Raw genomic sequence first — 20258 nt, 5'->3', positions numbered from 1 at the left:
CTGACTTTTATTTTATATTAAAAGTTTTCTTTTCTTTTTTACACAAAATGTTTGAAGGAACCAAATTCTACATCAATTAATGATATGCTAACATCACAATATTGGTTAAAATAGACAGATATAATTGGAAATGATTTTAAAGTACAAAAGTGGAATTCCTGTTTACATCTTTATTATACTTGCAGATACACATTTAGACTAATATCAACATTACCAGATGTGAAAATAATATCAATTTCAATGTAAAAGAACAGCATAATCATAAAGTCTTATTTTAATTGTTGACATAGTATAATTTCTACAATGACATACATAACATCCAATGTTGTATAGCATTTGGTAATTACATAATATAAGTATACTTGTACAAATCTGTATTCATTCATTTCAGATTAAAAAGTTCTAAAGAAATGTAGCTTTTGCAATGATAATACATGCCCAGAGATATTCAAAAGAGCTAATAATAGGTTATTTTAATCAATAACCATCTCCATACAGCAAAAATGATATTATACATGTGCCAGCTTTAAAACCACTAAGTACTTGTATCAAAATCGTCATCAAACTGCACTAGTGACCTATAGCGACACTGATGTTACAAAATAAAATAACAAATCACAACAGTAGTTATACACAATTACTATATCTTTTCAACTAATATCTTTCTCATATGTTTGTCTTTTGTTGGTAATTAGAAATCAAAGTGTCCAATGTGTTTATCCTGTGTATAAAATCAATAGTCCTGAGATCCTTGTCTACTTTTCCTTTTAATACGGTAATGATAAGTCAACATGGATAACATTTGCCGTAATTTTGAATACTCATATGAATTGCTAATGCAGGATGGTGTATTTTCTTATTTGCAAGTGGAATTTTCCAACATCTCTGTTTTGCTCTTGTGTGTGGTAATCCCCCTCCCCCTTCTCTGTCTTTTTATTCTCTCTCTTTCTCTCTCTCTTTCTCTCTGCCTGTAAACTTAATAAATATTGACTAATGTGACTAATGTTAATTCCCACATTAAACAACAACATCATCATTAGAGGCAATAACTCATTATAAATTTGCAATGTTATGCCTCATCAAAAAAAAAAAAATCTTTGCATATCATACATTTAGGCAAAATTAGACCAATTCGTCCAGGTGGAAACTTTTATATAGTCTGAGATATAAAAGGATCAAGGCTATTGCATCTTTATATAAGGAGAAAGGACGGAAATATGAAAATAACATTACAAAAACAAATTAAGGTGTATGTCCTTCAGTCTTCGTCATCTGAGAAAACATCTGTGGCCTGTGACAAGGAGGTCATCTGACGACTCACTCCTCCTGGAGGGAGGGGAAAAAAAATGGAAAACGTTTGAAGGAACCATGGTGGAATTCAATTAAATGCACTAGATGGATAGGTTCAGCCATTTGTATGCTAATTCACCAATCTCCAAGAAACTTGATGTACCTTCACTGTTACGGTATTTGTTGTCTTTCCAAAAAGAGTAAATATGAATAAATGTTTGCTTAAATGTAGATCTTCTTTGTGACAATTTAATAACATAGTTGAAACACTACCTTTGAGAGTATGTGTACTTTTAACTATTTTCTTATGTGATAATCTAATGCATTATTCTTCTATTCTTAATGTTGTAAATGAAAGTAATAAAGATGAATATTTCGGTACCTTGCATTGGTGCTGGCTTGGTGGGCGTCCCAGCAAATCCTCTGAGAAAAACAAAATAAAAGTTTGCGCAAAGAGGAATGGTGAGGAGAATAAACTAAATTGTAGAAGCTAACAGTCTCATATACATTAGGGGAAAGATTGACTAAGAAGAAAAATCAAAAATATTAACAACTTGCTATTTGTTCAAAAAGTTTTCTATGAAACATCAATAGAAGAATGCAAAATCTACATCATGTCAAGGTCATGTACCATGTTGGTAATTCCTTTCCATTTATCATAGTTTTCCCCCCATTAAACTGTCATAACATTCAAATGATGAAGTAAAAACAGTCTGTAAGGTGTCATTCCTTTGTAGCTTATCTATTGTTTACTTTGTCTTTGTAATCCCATTAAAATTCATACCCTTAACAGTAATTGTCCACATCCAAATGATCAACATTCAAGTTTCTCTCATTGAGAAATTACCTTTACTGTACATGGCCTTTAAACACTAAGTTACTAGATGCTATGTCTACTAGATATTAACAGCAAAACATGATAGTACAAAAGCATGTCAGTGTAGTTTAGTCTCCTTGTTATTTTGATTCTATTTTTAATACTTTCTCCTTTTTATTGTGTTTTTGATTAAAAAGTTGCTTAATTTTCAATTCATTTCATCAGAGTTGTAGATATAATAATAATAATAGCTAGTTCTTATATAGCGCTTTCCAGGACCAAAGGCCCTCTTAAAGCGCTTTACAGATATATATATATTATTACCCCGGTCATATAGAGCACAATATAATGAAAGAGTAAGATTATATTATTATATTGTGTCTACACTGAAAATTTCCATCACCATTCCTTGGGTTTCAATTCACAAGCTCTTTATTATTTTAAACTGACCATGGACATTTCAGAATGGAGGCACTTTATATATCATCCTTGATAAAATCATGCAATCATATTTACCAATGTGAAATGCACATCAAATTAAGTTTACAACATTCATCTTATAATCCAGTGAATTCAATTAGCTAAGATTCAATATTGAATTAATAAGCACAATATCTATGAAGCATACCAACTACGAAAAGAAAAGCAAAATACTTATTGTTCACATTATCTATGTAATTAGAAATTAGATCACAATCAAACAAATATTAAAGCATTGAAATGACATGATGATAAGATTGAGATGAAATAAAATTAGATGAAGATGAAAGAATATATTGATAAGAAATGGATGCAATGGGGGTAAAAATATGAGATGGAGTGAAGTGAAATATAATGAATCAAATTATTACATGAGTATGTCATGAAATCAATTAGAAATTGAAAAATGATAATGAAATGGATGTTACTAATGAATGGATGACAAAAACATTGAACATGAGTGATGACCTTACATGAAACCTATTACCAAGGTACTATAGGAATACAGAAATTATTATGATGAACATTATTTGTACAGGATGCTTTTTGATCATTATGATTTCAAGCGAACATCTGAAATTGAAATATCAAGATGTATGAATTTCTCATAAATTTTAAATGTATGATACTGACAAATTAGTGTTTTATTTCTTGTTTAAACATTATAGATATGAGAAAGTTGTTTTGACTACATTGTGTGCTTAATATTATCATTATTCAAGAGTTCTATAGGGTTGAAAAATAACATTCTCAGTGCCCAGTGGGTTTTATCATTTTCATGTCTACTTCTCTCAAATAAGAGAATAAGATGATAAATATTACTCTAATCTGTAATAACAGTGTTTTTTCATGTTGGGATTAAACAAGAATAGCAATACATCCACAAACGGAAGCCATCATAGGCGGGTAAACTACAATAAACAAACACCAGACACCCCCGAAATGAAACAAATAAACTTACTCTCTCTTGGTCTGATCTTCTTCTGTTTCTTCATCTTGTTCTGACCCGACAGGAGCCAGGGTCTGAGGGTTAAACTGGTTCAGTGGTTCACCAATGATACCAATGCTGTTGTACAGATGGAAATAAAATGTCTTTAATACCAGAATCATACCACGCAAAGTGAATGGACATTGACAAAGCACACATATGTTCATGCACTAAAATTAGCATATGAATCAATAAAACAACAAAACAAAGCAAACCTGGTGCAGAAAAATGATCTCACAATTTGACAAGAAGTTAAACTTTCAACAGCAGTTATTTGAATTCCATGACGCATAAGTGTTCGGGTATAACTTTCTATTTAAAAAAATAATATCCACATAATTAAAAGGTGTGACATTTACAAATCAGCTCTCTGCTTTGGAGGCACACTTTACACCCAATCTCCAAAATAATCTCAAAGTAGATCAGAAGTATTTTCTTAATACTTATCATTCTATACACATCTTTGATTACTAAGGTGATGATTAAATGATTTCCGACTTAAACTGCTAAAGATCTTTTCATGAATACATGTTTTATATAATCTCTACTCACTTTTTCTTGAAGAATGAAGGTCTTCCTTTTCCAGCTGGTGAATTAGAATCTGGTGTTTGAGATTTTCTGTGAAAAGATAAAAATTCATTTAGTAAGATCAAAATTAGAATAGAAAAAAAAAGGCGAGGACTTAGCTAGCATACATAATTTTCTCACATTCTTTCCTTCTGTCAGAAATTATCATTTTAATCAAAATTTCCTACACATTTAAAAAGTAATAATCTAAATCTAAATATTTCAAAGGGGAGACAAAGAAGTACTTATATAACAAATTGTCAGTTCTGATTAAAAAATTTAAAAAAGAAGCAAAATATCTTCTTTGGTGGTAGGAAAACCAAATATGGATTCCCAAATAAAGTATCCTTGTGCAGCAATGAACCCCTAATATTTGTCTAGTTTTTCTGAAAGAATTAAATCCAGTTTCTTACCCAGAAGCATCCAATGTCATCTTGCCGAACAAGTATTCATTAGCTTCTTTAGGAGTGGGGAGTAATGACTTGAGAACTGGTGATCTCGTCCTGATAAACAAGATGAGTAAAACACATTTCAAACATACATCATTGCTATAAATATTCAACTTAATGCATCTGAAACCTTAGTCTACAATGTTTCAAAATATGTCATATTACAAAGAAAACAAAATCATGGTAAATATTAGTTCAGTAGCCCATCATTTGAATATAACTCATTAATATATTTCATTTTTGGCATCACTGAAATATCCTTTACAAATTCTTCACATTACAATATTTGTTTAAAATATAATAAGTATTTCAGACATTATATATTTGTTCTTATCTTGTCATACTCACTTGATTATATTTGTAATTGAAGGTCTCTCTCTGGAATAGAAAAAGAAAGAAAGTGAAATTACTTTTTACAAAAAATGCAAATATATATCTGTCATCCATTGAACGATTGAAGTCAATACAAATTCCTTCTATGTGTGCACATTATTTCTAAAAGCATAGCATATATCATGTGCACATTATTTCTAAAACAATCAACTATATCATAATTCAAAGTTTTTTTTATGAAATCATTATTGTATCAAGAGTATGGATTTACTGATCAATGCATGGTAATAGAATAAAAAATATTATCATTTAATCTTCAATGGGACAATATTCAAATTCCAAGCTAACATACTAATCAGTAATTGGTTTAACATAATTATGTACATTCTGAAATATTTCTATACAAGAAATTAAGTGAAAGTTATACTATAACAGTAATTCTGATACATAGACAACTTAATTAAAAAAGAAAAAAAGAGAAAATATGTTAAACATCACACACTACTGATTGCCCTGGATAGCATGTGATAGAAATTGCTTGCATTGATCGTACTTGTTGGCAATGAGATGAGAGAATATAACTTGATAACGTACCTATTTTGTCTTCTTCTTTCGGCTGGAGTGGTGGCTGGGGTGAAGGTAAACATATCCCTGATTGCTTCTTCTTCATTCTCAGCATCTTCATCCAAGGAATTCTTGACTCGCAGGGCAGGGTTGAACACATCAGACCTCAAGATTCTGAAATTAAAATCAATCAGTAAGGTTCAGTCATCTTCATGGACCTTTTAACCTTTTTGATAAGTTCTGTTGAGAGCCAGAAGGGCAGTAACTCTGTGCTAAAGATAATAATTTAATACCATTCTGATTATAAACAGACGATAACAAACACTTACAAATTGATGATTTTTATCATCATATTAGATATTATGTCTGATTAGGGCCATTTGTTTTTTAAACTTTTGTATTACTGATGATTCTTGATTGTTTTGTGCACCTCGGGTGCTACTTTAGGCAGTTAGGTGTTATTAGATTCTATATTAATTTACATGTGATATTCATTTACATCTTATTCAAAAGAATTTATACACTCTTTGAAAAATGCAATATGATACTGCAATATGTTACCGTCACCTGTATGTAATTCACATCTGGGAGTTTTGAGTGTAGATGAATGCCAACTTTTGAACAGGCTTTTATTAATCCAGCGCAAATGAAAGTAATGAAAACAAAATACAGTACTAGAAAGAACTGAATTTTGCAACTCACCTTCCCAGCTCTTTGTTGATGAGATCATGGTCCTTTCTTCTGAATACCAGCCATACCAGGTATACACAAAACTTATACAAAGTCTGTTCAATGGAACAAAAATGTAAACAAAACATAAGTTGATTAATCATTTAAAAAATATTAACTTGGAAAGTTCATCTGGGCCATTAAGCATAAAAATGTGACTAACAGCCAATTGCAAAATTTACTGTGTCTCTGATCTTGTTGCAATTATGATTATCTTACCAAGCATTGTATCTATCCACTAAGGTACTGTAGCATAACTAGTCCAGTAGTTTAGTAAGACGTAGAGGGCGTTATAGTTAATTGTGAAATATATATGTGTACATCGTGAGATGTCAGTCAGTCAGCGTTGACCTGTCGTTGCGACAGGTCAGGCAGAACGCTACCCGGCAGAGCCCGGTTACGCCACAGTACTATTCATTGTAATGATTGATGAAGGAGATATGATTTATCTAAAGGAGGTATGATTACTTGTAAGTCTTTATGTTTTATCAACACAGTCATTTTAATTTATTTAATTTATCAATAGGTCAATTATTAAACTTTCACCCACTCTCAAAACAGAAAATTGTCAAACATCAAATAAATTTCCTGTTGTTTTCACTGAACTACCAACTGAAGAAAATAAATGACACACATTCACATGTTCTCCAAGAAATTATGAATTTTTGTGAGTGAAGTGAAATATAAATTCCATGTATTAACTATGGATGTAAAGATATTCAATTTAGACAATTCAATTTCCACAAAGTTTATGTTGCATGTTATAACAAAGGAATGTTATAAATAACTTCTCAAATAAACACACAATGTTAGATATTTCGACACTTACTTCATATATTTCTCTATCTTTGTATGTAGATGACTGTCTCTTCCTGTCACATGATAATAAAAGAAAACAAAATTATAACTGGCATTTGTTAATATAAAAAACTGCCTCTTGACAACAACTAAATCATTACTGAAATGCAGCCAGAATAAAAAAAATAATCCATGCCCCCTTAAAAAAAAAAGATTTAAAAAAAGAAGAAAAGTGAATCAGGGCTTATCAGTGGATATTTAACAATAGGGAAGATTAATTGTAAAGCAGTGGCTCGAGCAGTCACAGTAGCTATCAAAGGAAAGGGGTCAATCAATACCTAATTTTTATGGCATTTATTCTGGTATGCCGGTTGCAGCAGGACTTAAATATATAACAGATAACTGGTTTTATAGAATGTGATATGCCACTTACATTCCACTGCCCATGTGATGATGTTCATGCAAACCAAGACCAAGAATAAGAATACAGTAGCTCTGGGCTAGATGCCTCTGAGCTACATCCATACGCTCTGTGATTTCAGCCATGGCCGCTTGCTCTGCAAAACTGGGTTCACTGTTTTATACACAACAAAAAATAATGCACTCAATTAAATGTTCTGTACCCCAGTGACCACATATTGATAGTATTTACTTTTGTAACCTGCACAGGAAAAATAAATCTTACTTGAGTTGATAAATTCCTTTCGGAAAACCTTTCTTACCGGCCAAGCTTTCAATTTAGTACACATAGTACACCACTTTATGTGAATAATATATGTGTGTGTAAAGTATTTAGAGACACAGTGGATAAACTGAGTATTATACAAATTAAAATTATGAAATTATAAAACTGCTTATCACAATCATACTGCAAAATGTATCTTGATAGACATGTGACAAGCCTTCATGTTATCTTTGAGCAGCTTTGTTCTTACGTGGTCATCTGCTTGGGTCTGTTTTCCAAAACACTTCTGTCAAAGTAACTTGAAAAGTAGTTCAGTAATCCAAGGAGAAACTCATCAAATTGGTCTAGTCTGAAATGAAAATTATACATTCATACGATGATGGTCAGAGTAATATAATAATGATACTAAGCCTGCTACAAACATTAAATCTACTGCTAATAATACCATTTCAATTGTATCTAAAGGTAGAAAATTGATGATGCTTAGAGCTCCAAATCCGGAAAAACAAAAACAGAATACTATCAATAAGTTCAAGTATTAATCCACAGCAGAAGAGTGATAATCTTTTTATAATCCATTGCATTCATTGTAATATTTTGTCTTACCATTGACTATACAAAATATACATTCAATAATAACAACAACAACATTGTATTTTTCTCCTGCTTCATTTTTGAAAGTCTTTAAAAAAACGAATGTGAAAATAAAGAAATGAATGTTTACCGGTATATAACAGAGATCTTAAAAGAAGAAAAGATGAAGCTACCATACATTCACTTCCATTTCTAAAAATATAAATTCCCATGACAACTTACTCAAATAAGCACATCTCAAATGAATCGGTGGGAAAGTTGACTTCATTAAGCATGAACAGGGCAACAGCTATGAAGAGAAATATGGTGATAGTTTGATTACTTACATCCACTGTGATGTTAGAATTTAGCTAGGCTATTCTTATTTGAAATGGTTAGTAATTCTAAAATAGAAAAATACGGATCCATAATGTGCAGTATGCTTATCAAGTATATGATAATGAAGTGTGAGATGATTAATCTAAAAAAAATTGTATTACTAAATCAGATGACTGCACAATTTAAACACTAGGTAAAAACTACCTTAATATTCATATAATGAAGACAAAGTTTATATTCTTAGTGATATATATACAATTATTTTTTTTTGTAACTAGAGCAAGCACATCTGTTTTATTACTTTGTCAACTTAAAAAGTCAATATTTTACCTTTGAAGGCAAAATTTAAAATATTTATAAACAATATTTCAACAATGCATCCAAATTACATCCTTTATTTTATCCTCGCTTCTGAATAACTGGTTCACTGTAATCAAGCTTTTGATGAAGAATATGAATTTTCTTAATCAATCTATTATAATGACGATCTACTATCTACTATGATACTATCACTGATACAAGCATTATGTCAATAACAAGTAACAACATCAATTTCTTGTTCGGTACTGAAAACATGATTGAATCTTCTTTGTCTCACACTTCACTCTCTGCAATGTCACAGTTGTTTCTTTTTCCACTTTGTTTGACCTTGCTGACCTAGCACCAATACGCTGATTCCCCTTTGACCCTCCTTGACCTTTTCCATCGAGTCGGTTTGGTGTTGCTCTGCATAAGAAAAGAAAATAATTCAAAGCATTTATATTACAAACTCATGACAATTCTCCTAATCTTTGTTCTTTAACCATTACTGGAGGATTAGTCATATTTATTGCAATTACTCGGTGAAAATCATAAAAGGCAGAATCAGTTATCACATAAACTTGTAACATTCTCTATTGGATTAATGTTCAATTAAATAGATATCATATGAAAACAAAGAAAGTATGCTAACTAACCATAGTAAGATTACAAACTTCCTTTCAACAATTCAACACCTTTCTAATCATCCTGTTATCAAAGTACACAGCTTGGGGGAAAGTAAAAGTCATAAAAAACACTTTACAATAACATTTAGAACTTTTATATTTTCTACAATTACATGATTATTAGTTTGCGAATCTTCGATTGGGTAAAAAAAAAAAAAAGGGTTGATACCTGTCTTTCTTGTTTCCAGCCTCCCCAAAAGTATGATTTTTCTTCCTCTGATTCTTCTTATCTTTCTGGTCGAGTGATTGTGTAGCACTGGGTAAGAAATATATGGAGTGAGAAGAAAAAAATCACTTGACCTCCCAACTATAAGTACACTTATATATAAATCAAATACATACAAAATACAGTAACAAAGAAACAATATTAAAATTCACAATCATATAATTCAATAGGATTGTTATTTAATTGAGACAAATTGGCAATTCGGTCAGGACTTTGTAATTCTCTCATTCATAATTCACTTATTGCTTGTGTATTGCTTGTGTAGCATCAATCATCATCATCTGAATATGATGATCCTGTCCGGGGGTCACTCCCAACATGACATCCAGAAAAAGAGTTGAAGGGTGCCTTTTTCAGCTCTACAGCATCGTCAACGTTTTCCTTAAAAAGGGGTGTTTTTCAAGCACTTATCACACAACAAAAAAAGGGGCCTAGTACATGTACATGTACCTTTTCAGGTTCACAGGTTTGGGGGGGGGGGGGTAGCACTTTAGTACATGAGAGTGACTCCCCCCCCCCCTTGGAATCCTGTAGGACTACACATCAATCATGGTAATTTGTTATGAAGAAGAAAAAAAATTCAGTATAGCAATACAGATCTTGGACACGGGGCAGCTGTCACAGGCATGATGAAATATGTAAAAATGGGAAAGATAACAAAATCATACTCAAAGAGCAAGTCCACTCTAAAAAGCAGAAAATCAGACACACCATGCAATCACAAAAAGTTTTAGCAAAATCAGATAACTAATAAGAAAGTTATGAATTTTTGAATGACATGAAAAACTTTGAAAATCATAATACAAACTGGCAACTCATTCAGTCTTTGACGTCATTGCCCCACTATCCAACTCATTGTTTTCTTTGTTTTGATAATATGAACTTCCAATTTTCCCCTTAAAAATCTTACTTCCTCACACCAGAGTTATTTTTTCTTCATTTAAATCTTGAAAAATGTGAATTTGATAAACTATTTATATATTAATCAATGATTATGAATATAAAATGTTCAGAATATAGTATCGATTCTTCAAAGTTCATAAAAGATATTGTGAAATGTCATGCAAGCAATATGACATAAATCATATATCCTGGGCAAACTAAGGCATGGGGAAATCAAGTTTTTGGGGATAAAAAGGGGAATTAATGGGATAAAAATATATTAAGCAATCAATAAATAGTAAGGAAATGACGTCACAAACTGATAACCAAATTGGCAATTTGTGTAGTGACTTTTTAAGGTTCATAGTTTTTCATACTTTTCAAAAAATTCATAACTTCCTTATTAGTTATCCGATTTTACTCAAATTTGTTTTGCTATGTTTCTCTTATTTTTCGGCATCTATTTTTTGGTGTTGACTTAGCCTTTATACAAAATAATCGATAAGAAGTTATAGAATGACATCATTAACACATAATAGTAACCCATATCTAATAACATCCAATATGACCACAAACTTTTTAAAACCAGTTTCTCTGAATGTGGCTGGATATCTCTATCCATCTTCAGCATAGAAAAACTTTAAAGAAATAACTGGAAATATCTTATTTTACATTCAAATATTTGATTGATTATTGAACAAACAAATATATTCTTAAAAATGGAAGGCAAAAAAAAGTTGAAAAATAAAGTCTTCGCCCAGGCTCGAACTGGGGACCTTCTGCGTGTAAAGCAGACGTGATAACCACTACACTACAAAGACATTCACACCGGCAGAGGGCCTTTTATTGTATAGATCCCAAACAATAGCAACTTTGCCTTTGGTTACGAATACGGCACACACACACAAAAACAAAGTTGAACTAATTTTTACCTTGCCTGAAATTCAAGCGATTGTGTTTCTTCTTTCCAAAACCATTTCCCAGATGTTGCTACGGATGTCTGCAAATAAACAAGAAAAACAGACATTAATCACCTTCGTAGTCGTACGCGAACTTCAGCAGCAGGCGCAGGCTCAGTTCAGAAACGCGAATCAGCGCAACGGCAATAGCTTATGTACGCTGGAGCTGCGGCCGCAAAGCTGTAGGACTATGGCCTCGGGTTCAGCTGATATTATTATGACAGTCATTTTTATTTGGACGGTCGACGGCGCGTGATACACATGTACATGAAAACTGAAATATTGAAAACCAAGTACTCACTTCGTCGGAAATAGATACAGTCTTAGCCATCTCGCACTGTATAGTTTCCCTTAGTTTGAGCTATTAAACAATATACAGAATTACACTCTCATAAATTTTGCAAACGTTGTCATGGACATGGGGATGTATGGTTTATGGCGAAAGCGGGCGCTACTGCACACAATGGATTACAATGGATCATCAGATCATTTACAACAAAACAATCAGGAGTAGGATTTGGGAGTAGAAAAATAAAACAAGTGTTGTAATGTATGCTATTACATTGTTTTTAAAAGATATGGATTCAGTTAATAGAGTGAAGAAAGTTTTTAAAAACTTTGAAAAATATGTGGATAAAAGATAAATATGGATAGGTCTAAGACAAATTTAATGTGATTGGGAGAGGAGAGTGATATCGATAGGCCGCGGGTTTATCTCCGTTCGGACATCGGGTACAACATATAAAAATCCTAGGGGTATATTTCGCACGTTGAACTAGATCTAGGCCTATAAGGAAATTTTGAGCAAAACCAAAAGAATAATCAGTTGGAGGAAGCAACAATTAGATTTTAACTATGTTTGGCAAAATTAAATTGTTAAAAAATATATGTATTTTCAAAACTAAATTAAGTTACGTCTCCATAACAGTCTCACAAATCATTTTTGAAGAAACCAAAAAGATTTCTTATAATTTCATTTGGGGAGGGAGAGACAGAATAGAAAGGAAAATATTATATCAAGATTAATACATTGGGGGACTCAGAGTAACGAATTTCAAGGTAGACCCTATTTGTCAAGACTCGGAGAATATATGGAAAAAAGTATCGGGTTCGGAAAGTAAATTTTGACAAATTTTTCAGATCACTGGGTGATAAAATTATATTTTGTTGTAATCATGATATAAATCAAATGGACTTGAATGGTATACCATTGTTTTTATAAAGACATGTTGGAAGCATGGCAATAATTAGATAAGTGCACTTCTGTGCAGACGTTTTGGAGAAAATAAGAATAATCCGGTTATATTTAGATAATAATTATGAATATGTCACTGAGCAAAAACAACGACCCGCGGGATTTTCCAATTTCCGGGGGCCAAAACGAGAGAGAAAAAATTATGCTCACTACCCAAACCCCCCCCCCCCCGACGTACTGATGGGGGGGGGGGGGCTACAAACGTGGTTAATTTGTGATTCATTACCAGTGATTTACAAATGTTGCTGAAATAACAGTGATTTTTCCTCATTTTTTTGGCGTTTGTTGGACAATGACAAATCCCCAAATTTATGGCCAGGCAAAAAATAAGATTATTTTGAAGCCTACATGTCAGGGCCCACGGAACGGCTGGGCTTGGGGGCTCAAGCTCCCCCAACTTTTTGAAAAAGTTTGTCAAAGAGAAATAGAAGAAAGAAAGAAAATAGATCGGACCTGCCAGCGTCACAAAATAATACGCCTTCAACTATTATGACTGTCTACATACCCCCCCCCCTTCCCCTTCGCCTTCTCGATCACAACCATGTATTCCCTGAAAATTATGTGACCAAATGGCCCGAATTCACAAAGGAGGTTTGTCGACAAACCTTGGTTTTCGTACGTCATATGACGCGTTTTACGTGTTTTTTTACAAACCTGGTTTGTAAAGAACAAAAGGAGGTTTGGCGAAACAAAAGGAGGTTTGAGCTCAAACCTTGCTTTGTGAATTCGGGCCAACATGGCCAGGATTTTTAACGGGTTTCCCTGGTTTGTCACAATGTCAAAGGGCTTGTCGGGTATAGCTTATTTTGCCTATTTTGTGCAATGTGTTATTATTGCTTTTGTCTAAAAAAAAGAAGGGGAAATAAAAGAGTGTAACGTTATCCTGTCAAGCAGGGGCGTCGCTAGACCTTTGTCAGTGGGGGAGGGGGGGGGGGGGGGGGGGTTGTAGAGGCCACCGATTACCGACAAAACTAGCCACCAATTACCTTATAAACCCGGGGCCAGGAGCTAAATTATTTTAAGTTCCCCCCCTCCCGCGCAAAGCACGAAAGCTCTGACCGTCTGACGTATCATTAAATTATTAAAGAAATAAGACGATTCGTTTTACCGTTCTCGACTCTAAATCCTAGTCTGAATTCAGCTGGCCCCCTCACCCGCGACAAGCGCGGAACCTTTGCCGTTTCACTAAATTATTAGAGAAAGAAGACGATTCGTTGTACTGTTTTCGACTCTTAATCCTTGTCTGAATTCAGTTCCCCCCCGTTTTTTTCCTTCAATAGACCAGTTCACGGTTAGCACATGGCTGCAATGACCCCGAATATCCACAGATCTTCAAAACATGAAGAGGTCCCACTTTGTACATTTTGAAATTATCACTCCTACAGCGATGGAGATGCTGCATACTTAGCCTTTGTTTCCCCTTTTCAAAGAATACTTCCACCTGTGTATCATGGAGTGCTCTGCTTGTGCATAAATGAATAATGATTACATAACTTTCATGAGCACGTATCCAGTATTCCGTCTCCGTGTATTTCACAATTTGTTCTGCAATGACCTTGATCTGCTCATGCTCAGACTGCAACCGTGAACTGGCTTATTCATTAATTGATGCCATGTCAGAAAGAGCTGAGTAGTTTGTTACATAACTATTCAAAAATTGCAGGTGCAAGCTATTGAAAACAGAATCGAATAGCCAAGCTTCCCTATTCATTGGTGCCCTGTTATAGAATTCGTAGGATATACTGAATTGAATAGACCCGTTTTCTATTCATTATAATGCCATGTCAAGGCAGTGGCCTATTGCAATATCACTTTAAGTTTAAGTCTGCAGTTTGCAAAATAAATCAAAATAACATAAAAAAAACTCGGTTCGACTCCCAGCTTCTCCTTTATACCCCATGTTATTTGTATCATTTTTTTTCTTCACCCCATGAAATTGACTTGTCCATCTCCTTTTTTTAAAGGGGACACCCCCATCTCCTCAACAAAGGAGAAGAAAAAAAACATGTGATACTCTTTCTTTAACAAGCGACTCTCTGAATTAGTTAGAATACGTCGTTTGCTACATCTACAACAATAAGTATCAATATGAACAAATACATGAAGATTAGCAGTGTGACATATTAGTCTAGTTGATAGGCAATCGCCTGATAAATGGAAGGTATCGGGTTCGACACCCAGCTGGTGCTTTTTTTTTTTTATCTTCGAAAAGAAAAACTGATGTCAAACCCATTTTTTTCTCACTCAAAGTCCATATAGTAAGTTTCTATTCTTTTAATAAATGATTGATACAATGAGCTTGCAATTAACTTGTAAACAAAGTAAAGTATTATACGAAGTACACGAAGGACAGGAATTCTGTTTTATCTATCAGACATTATTATATATTCAATACTTTTTCAGTCCCAATGAGAGAAGAGAGAGAGAGAGAGAGAGAGGGAGAGAGAGAGAGAGAGAGAGAGAGAGAGAGGAAAAGAAAGAGAGCCAGAAAGAGACGAGTAAAGAAAATTCAATACAACTCATAAATCTAATAAAGTCTGAGAATCTCAATTCACATATTTACAAATAATTCATATATTTTGCCGGCAGGGGCGGCCCTCCCGGGGGGGAAAGTGCCCCCCCCCCACTTTTTCAAGCACCCAAAAGCGTCCCATTAACTTTGTAAGAAATGCCCCCTTTTTACATAGGAATAGTGCCCCTTTTACTTTGACAAGTGCCCCTTTTCCTCCGACAAGTTCCCATTTTATTTGCAAAAAGTGTCCATTTGCCTTTCTCATAAGTGCCCCTTTTTAGGTACGAGAAGTGCCTGTTTTACTGTGACAAGTGCACCTTTTCCTTTGCAAGAAGTGCCCCTTCCCCTTTTAATGACTACCCCCATTCTAACTCGGATAAGCGCACCTTATGTTTTCACATGTACCCCTTTACCTTTCTAAAAAGTTCCCCGTTTCCTAATGAAAAGTGCCCCCATAAATAAACGAGTCCCTTCCCCTTCTCATAAATGCCCATGTACATCTCTGGTAAATGACCCTTTTCAGGCATGAGAAGTTACTCCTTTTCACTTCAGATAAGTGCCCCTTTTCATATCTGTTCGTTGTCCAATTTCAGGTGCGATAAGTCCCCCTTTTCACCTCTGATAATTTCCCTTTTAACAATGATACATGCCCCTTTTCCTTTCTCATACGGGACCTATCCCCTTTTCATGAATGGCCTTTCGCCTCCGAATGCCCCTATCAAAATCTGATGGGGGCCCCTTTTCCGTCGACAAATGCCCATTTCCTATTCTCATGACTGACTTTTTTTCATCCCTGGTGAGTGCTTCTCTTTGAAGGTGTAAGAAGTGCCCCATTTTCACCTCTGATAATTACTCTGTGTATTTTGACAAATACTCCTTTTCTTTTCTGATAAGTGTCCCATTTTCCTCTCATCATTGAACGCACCCCTAATTTCACGCGATTAAGAGCAATTTCCCCCAAAGCTCGCTCGCTACGCTCGCACGCATTTATAGATGATATATTTATGTTACTTATGAAAGGTCTTTTCAGTCTTTCGTTATGAGAATGTGTTTATAACCGCATCAGGACTTTGTCCTCTTTATAAGATGTAATTTTTCGCACTGCGACCTCAAATCTTAATCTTTTTCCTCGCTCACTTCGCTCGCTCGCAAATAAATCACACCCAGCTGCAGAGTATGATGCTTAAGCAATATCTTGTATGGTGTATAAAGTGAAACAAATATTGAAATCATCCCTGATAATGTAATCACATTGTACGGGTATATGTCTAAAAAATTGTATATTTTCGCTTTAAGATTTCCCTTTGTAGGTGCCCTTTTAACCCAGAAATTGCCTTTTTTTTCTTGGTGCTCCCCCCCACTTTGGAAGTCGCTCGGCCGCCCCTGTTTGCCAAGAAAGCCAGATATTAAAAAAACAATATTTCCTCCAACTTTGGAGTTTTATAATAATTATTAGGTGGTCTGTCAATGACAGATCACCTATTGTTTTCGTCAGAATTTTCTTTCTTTATTATTATTATTCTTTATTTTTATTTATTTCTCCCCACTTTTTTGTGTAAAGGATAACTCAAGATCGGTTTAGTCAATTTCGTTCAATTTCGGCACAGTCATAGGTCATTGTCATGAGACGTGACAGTAACCTTTTCAAGGTCATCAAGTCTTCATGACGTCATCCAGGCGCCATTTTGTGTTTTTTTTGGTACTTTTTACTCAGGATCATATCTTCATAACGAAAAGACATTTCTCATTCATATTTATCATGATTAAGGTCAATGTCCGTCCGGTCAATTTTAGATCAAAAAACGCGCGCGCATGCGTACGTCCGCGCGTTAGCGCGCGCGCAAAAAATAAAAATGCTCAAAATCGTCTCAAATTAATTTTGCATACGTTTCAGGCCATATTAAGCGTTTCTTAAAAAAACGCGCACACGCGCATGCGCGCGCGTTTTCGCGCGTAACGGTATTTTTCAACATAAAATCGCCAAATTTTCTCTGTCATCATATTTGGCACATTTTTCCAAGCATTTTGATACCTTGTTCACCTTTTTCTGCCCAGTAATAACGGAATAAGCGTCCGTTTAAGATAATGTCCGTGCGTACGAGCTCTTGTAATACATAGCATACATGGGCAAAAACATGCCTATACAAAATCCATTGTAGCGCTTTAGGATGCAAGATGAACCCAATTTTGTTTTCATATTTTGATAGAGTATGAATTGGAGATATGATTTCATGTCTCATTTGACCCTCAATTAACTCATGACGTCATCATAATGGCCTCCGAACTCAAAATTTTAATTTGCATATTATGACGTCATCATATTTTTTGAAAATTGATTGTATCTCTGTAAATATTGATCAATTTTCATCCAAATTTTGATATGTTTTAGCTGAGACAATTCTCTACTGATAAATTGGACACAAATTTTCATTTTGACGAAAGCATCATGGCGTATTTTTGCGATTAAAGGAGGCATGTCAATTTTTTACATTTTGCGTGTATTCTCTATGGGACATGACTTTTTCTCAAAACTGAATTCTACATTCTCGTCTTTTGCGAGCAATATCTCCGTCGTTTTATCTTTGTTTACGCTGAGCTTTGAGTATGTTGTAGCTGAGACAGTAAGCTATCACAAGTGTGCCCTTTATTTTTTGATCAGATGCCGGGATCATGCTCATATTTCACTTGCGAGGTGGGATTTGAGAATTCTTATTTCCCTTTACGTGTAATCTCTATGTGAAATTTTTTGGTATATCGGTAACGTACTTGACTTCCGACCTCGAGGTCCCTGGTTCGAGTCCGGGCGTCTCCAACAATTTTTTTTCTTCACTTTTTTTTTTCTTTTTGACCTTTCACTGTACCATCTCCTTTGAATATTAAAACACGTAGAATCGCAAATAATGTAATAAACAACCATATTTACTTTATTATTACCCTATTATCACTTGATCCATTACTTTTTGCATGTTATCCTTGTGGGAGATGACTTTTTCTCAAATCTGGATTCTACATTCCTGTCTTTTGCGAGCAATATCGCCGTTATTTCCGCTTGTTTTTTGTTGATTTTTGAGTATAATGTAGCTGAAACTATATGCTATCTACATCTCCCTCATTTTTTTAATCAGATGTCAGCATGATCATCATCATCATCATCAATATCATCATGATCATGATCATGATTATCAACATCATCATCGTCATCATCAACATTATCATTATCATCGTCATCATCGTCATCACCATTACTATCAAGATCATCATCATCATCATCATCATTGTTTACATGTCTATATAACTTCTCCCATTCTCAAATCTATCATAAGACTTAGACAGACCACCTTATTCGTCTTTGTGACGAATTAAAGTCTAGTTATTGTTGTTGTTGTTGTTGTCAAATGTAAAAAAAGAAAAAAGAAAATAGGGACCTATTGCGGGGTTGGGAGAGGAGCAATGCAGAAAAAAGCTACAGGGGAGCCTTGGGCGTGGCCATTCCTTAAAAGGGCTCTTTGGGGGGGGGGGGCGGTAGCTGCGCCAGTCGTAAGTAAAGAGAATCCATCTCAATCCATTATTTATAAATAATTCAAATATTTTTCAGGGAAAGCCAGATATAAAAAATAATCATTTTTTTTTTCAATTTTGGAGTTATCGACCCAATAAGTCATATCGAAAAACCAGTGATATTACTGATTACTGATAGGCCATCTCATAGCTAGCTGCCAGCTAGCTCCAGTCGTCAGCTTACCTGCCAGTGTCTATGCTCATTTGACCGTATGCCTAAAACCCCTGAGCTTCCGGGGGCTCCGCCCCTGGACCCTACCAGCGGCCCTAAGACGGTACCTGAATGCTCTTCTGACCCTAATTAAATGCCTAAAACCCCTGAGCTTCATGGGGCTCAGCCCCTGGACCCCACGCCAATTATTGACCTTCAATGACACAAAATAAGGTATCTAAATATGCTTATGTGGCCGTTATTTAATGGTTCAAAACCTCTGCCCCTGGAACCCACAACAAGTAATGCTCTACTCGCTTCGCTCGCTACACTCTACCTGATCGTTAATATTCCACTTTGAAAAAGGTGAGCCCCCCCCCCTGGAATGTAATTTGCCCCCCCCCCCCCCCAATCCCAACTGCTTCCGGTGCGCCTATACACCAGTTTACGGTTGTGTGAGCCATTTTAAACAAAGCCAATGACCTAGAGGTCATGTATTGATGCGTAAATTGAGATTGCGCCCATGCAAATTATGATGATATCACTGCCTACGCGCTGCATTGTGCGCGCACATCATCATTTGCATGGGCGCAATCTTAATTTACGCATAAATACCACTGGTCATAGTTATTGGCCCCGCTTCCGGGGCCAATGACCCCGCTTCCGGGGCCAATGACCCGAGGTCAACTGTCTGCGCATGCGCACTGATACAACTGTAAAATGGTGTATTGGCATATCAACAATTGAAATTTCGGAAGGCATGGAAGAAATGATGGAACAAATTTCAAAGTAGCAAAAGCTTATAAAACTATGAAAGAACAAAAGATATATGGTCGTCGATTTATTTCATGACCGGGGGATTTCTGCACTTTTATAAGTCTAAACACTGCACATTTGGGCCCTCCAGAACCTAAAAGTGTGTTGCAAATTCTTTAGTCAGTATTTGCTACAATAGGCCTATATTTTTTTGGGTGCACTTGAAATTTTCCGCCCCCCCCCCAAAAAAAAAATGAGGGGGGGGGGGGGACCTCGAGATCACCTCTCCTGGATATATTAATATAATGCTGGTGAGCGGGAATTTACAGAATATGCTTTGATCCAATTAATGTGTCTAGTG

At 34.8% G+C, this 20258-nt stretch overlaps 1 protein-coding gene and 1 non-coding gene across 2 annotated transcripts; both read right to left on the bottom strand.

Annotated features, from left to right (window-relative positions):
- Positions 1 to 977: 977 nt before the first annotated feature.
- Positions 978 to 12091, bottom strand: LOC105437711 (protein phosphatase 1 regulatory subunit 36-like). The gene is made up of 16 exons (XM_030999611.1): positions 11967 to 12091; positions 11639 to 11706; positions 9768 to 9854; positions 9211 to 9338; positions 8517 to 8583; positions 7951 to 8049; positions 7449 to 7589; positions 7047 to 7089; positions 6191 to 6273; positions 5519 to 5662; positions 4940 to 4969; positions 4556 to 4645; positions 4128 to 4193; positions 3549 to 3653; positions 1673 to 1713; positions 978 to 1326 (listed from the first exon to the last, which is right to left on the bottom strand). The coding sequence occupies exons 1-16, from the start codon at positions 11994 to 11996 to the stop codon at positions 1259 to 1261; spliced, it is 1290 nt and encodes a 429-aa protein (XP_030855471.1). The 5' UTR covers positions 11997 to 12091; the 3' UTR covers positions 978 to 1258.
- TRNAV-UAC lies at positions 11455 to 11527 on the bottom strand. Its single transcript has one exon. It is a non-coding gene; the product is annotated as a tRNA-Val (tRNA).
- Positions 12092 to 20258: the final 8167 nt, after the last annotated feature.

This window comes from Strongylocentrotus purpuratus, unplaced genomic scaffold, assembly GCF_000002235.5.
Source record: "Strongylocentrotus purpuratus isolate Spur 01 unplaced genomic scaffold, Spur_5.0 spur5_scaffold_5, whole genome shotgun sequence".
Taxonomy (NCBI): Eukaryota; Metazoa; Echinodermata; class Echinoidea; order Camarodonta; family Strongylocentrotidae; genus Strongylocentrotus; species Strongylocentrotus purpuratus.
The sequence above is the reverse complement of the archived record's forward strand: the minus strand, read 5'-3'. Positions and strand labels throughout refer to the sequence as shown.

Coding starts and splice junctions, on each gene's coding strand:
- LOC105437711 (XM_030999611.1), bottom strand. CDS start 11,996: ATGGCTAAGACTGTATCTATTTCCGACGAA. Junction 11,707..11,966: donor CTGTATCTATTTCCGACGAA/GTGAGTACTTGG, acceptor GTTTATTTGCAG/ACATCCGTAGCAACATCTGG. Junction 3,654..4,127: donor CCTTCATTCTTCAAGAAAAA/GTGAGTAGAGAT, acceptor TCTGTACAACAG/CATTGGTATCATTGGTGAAC.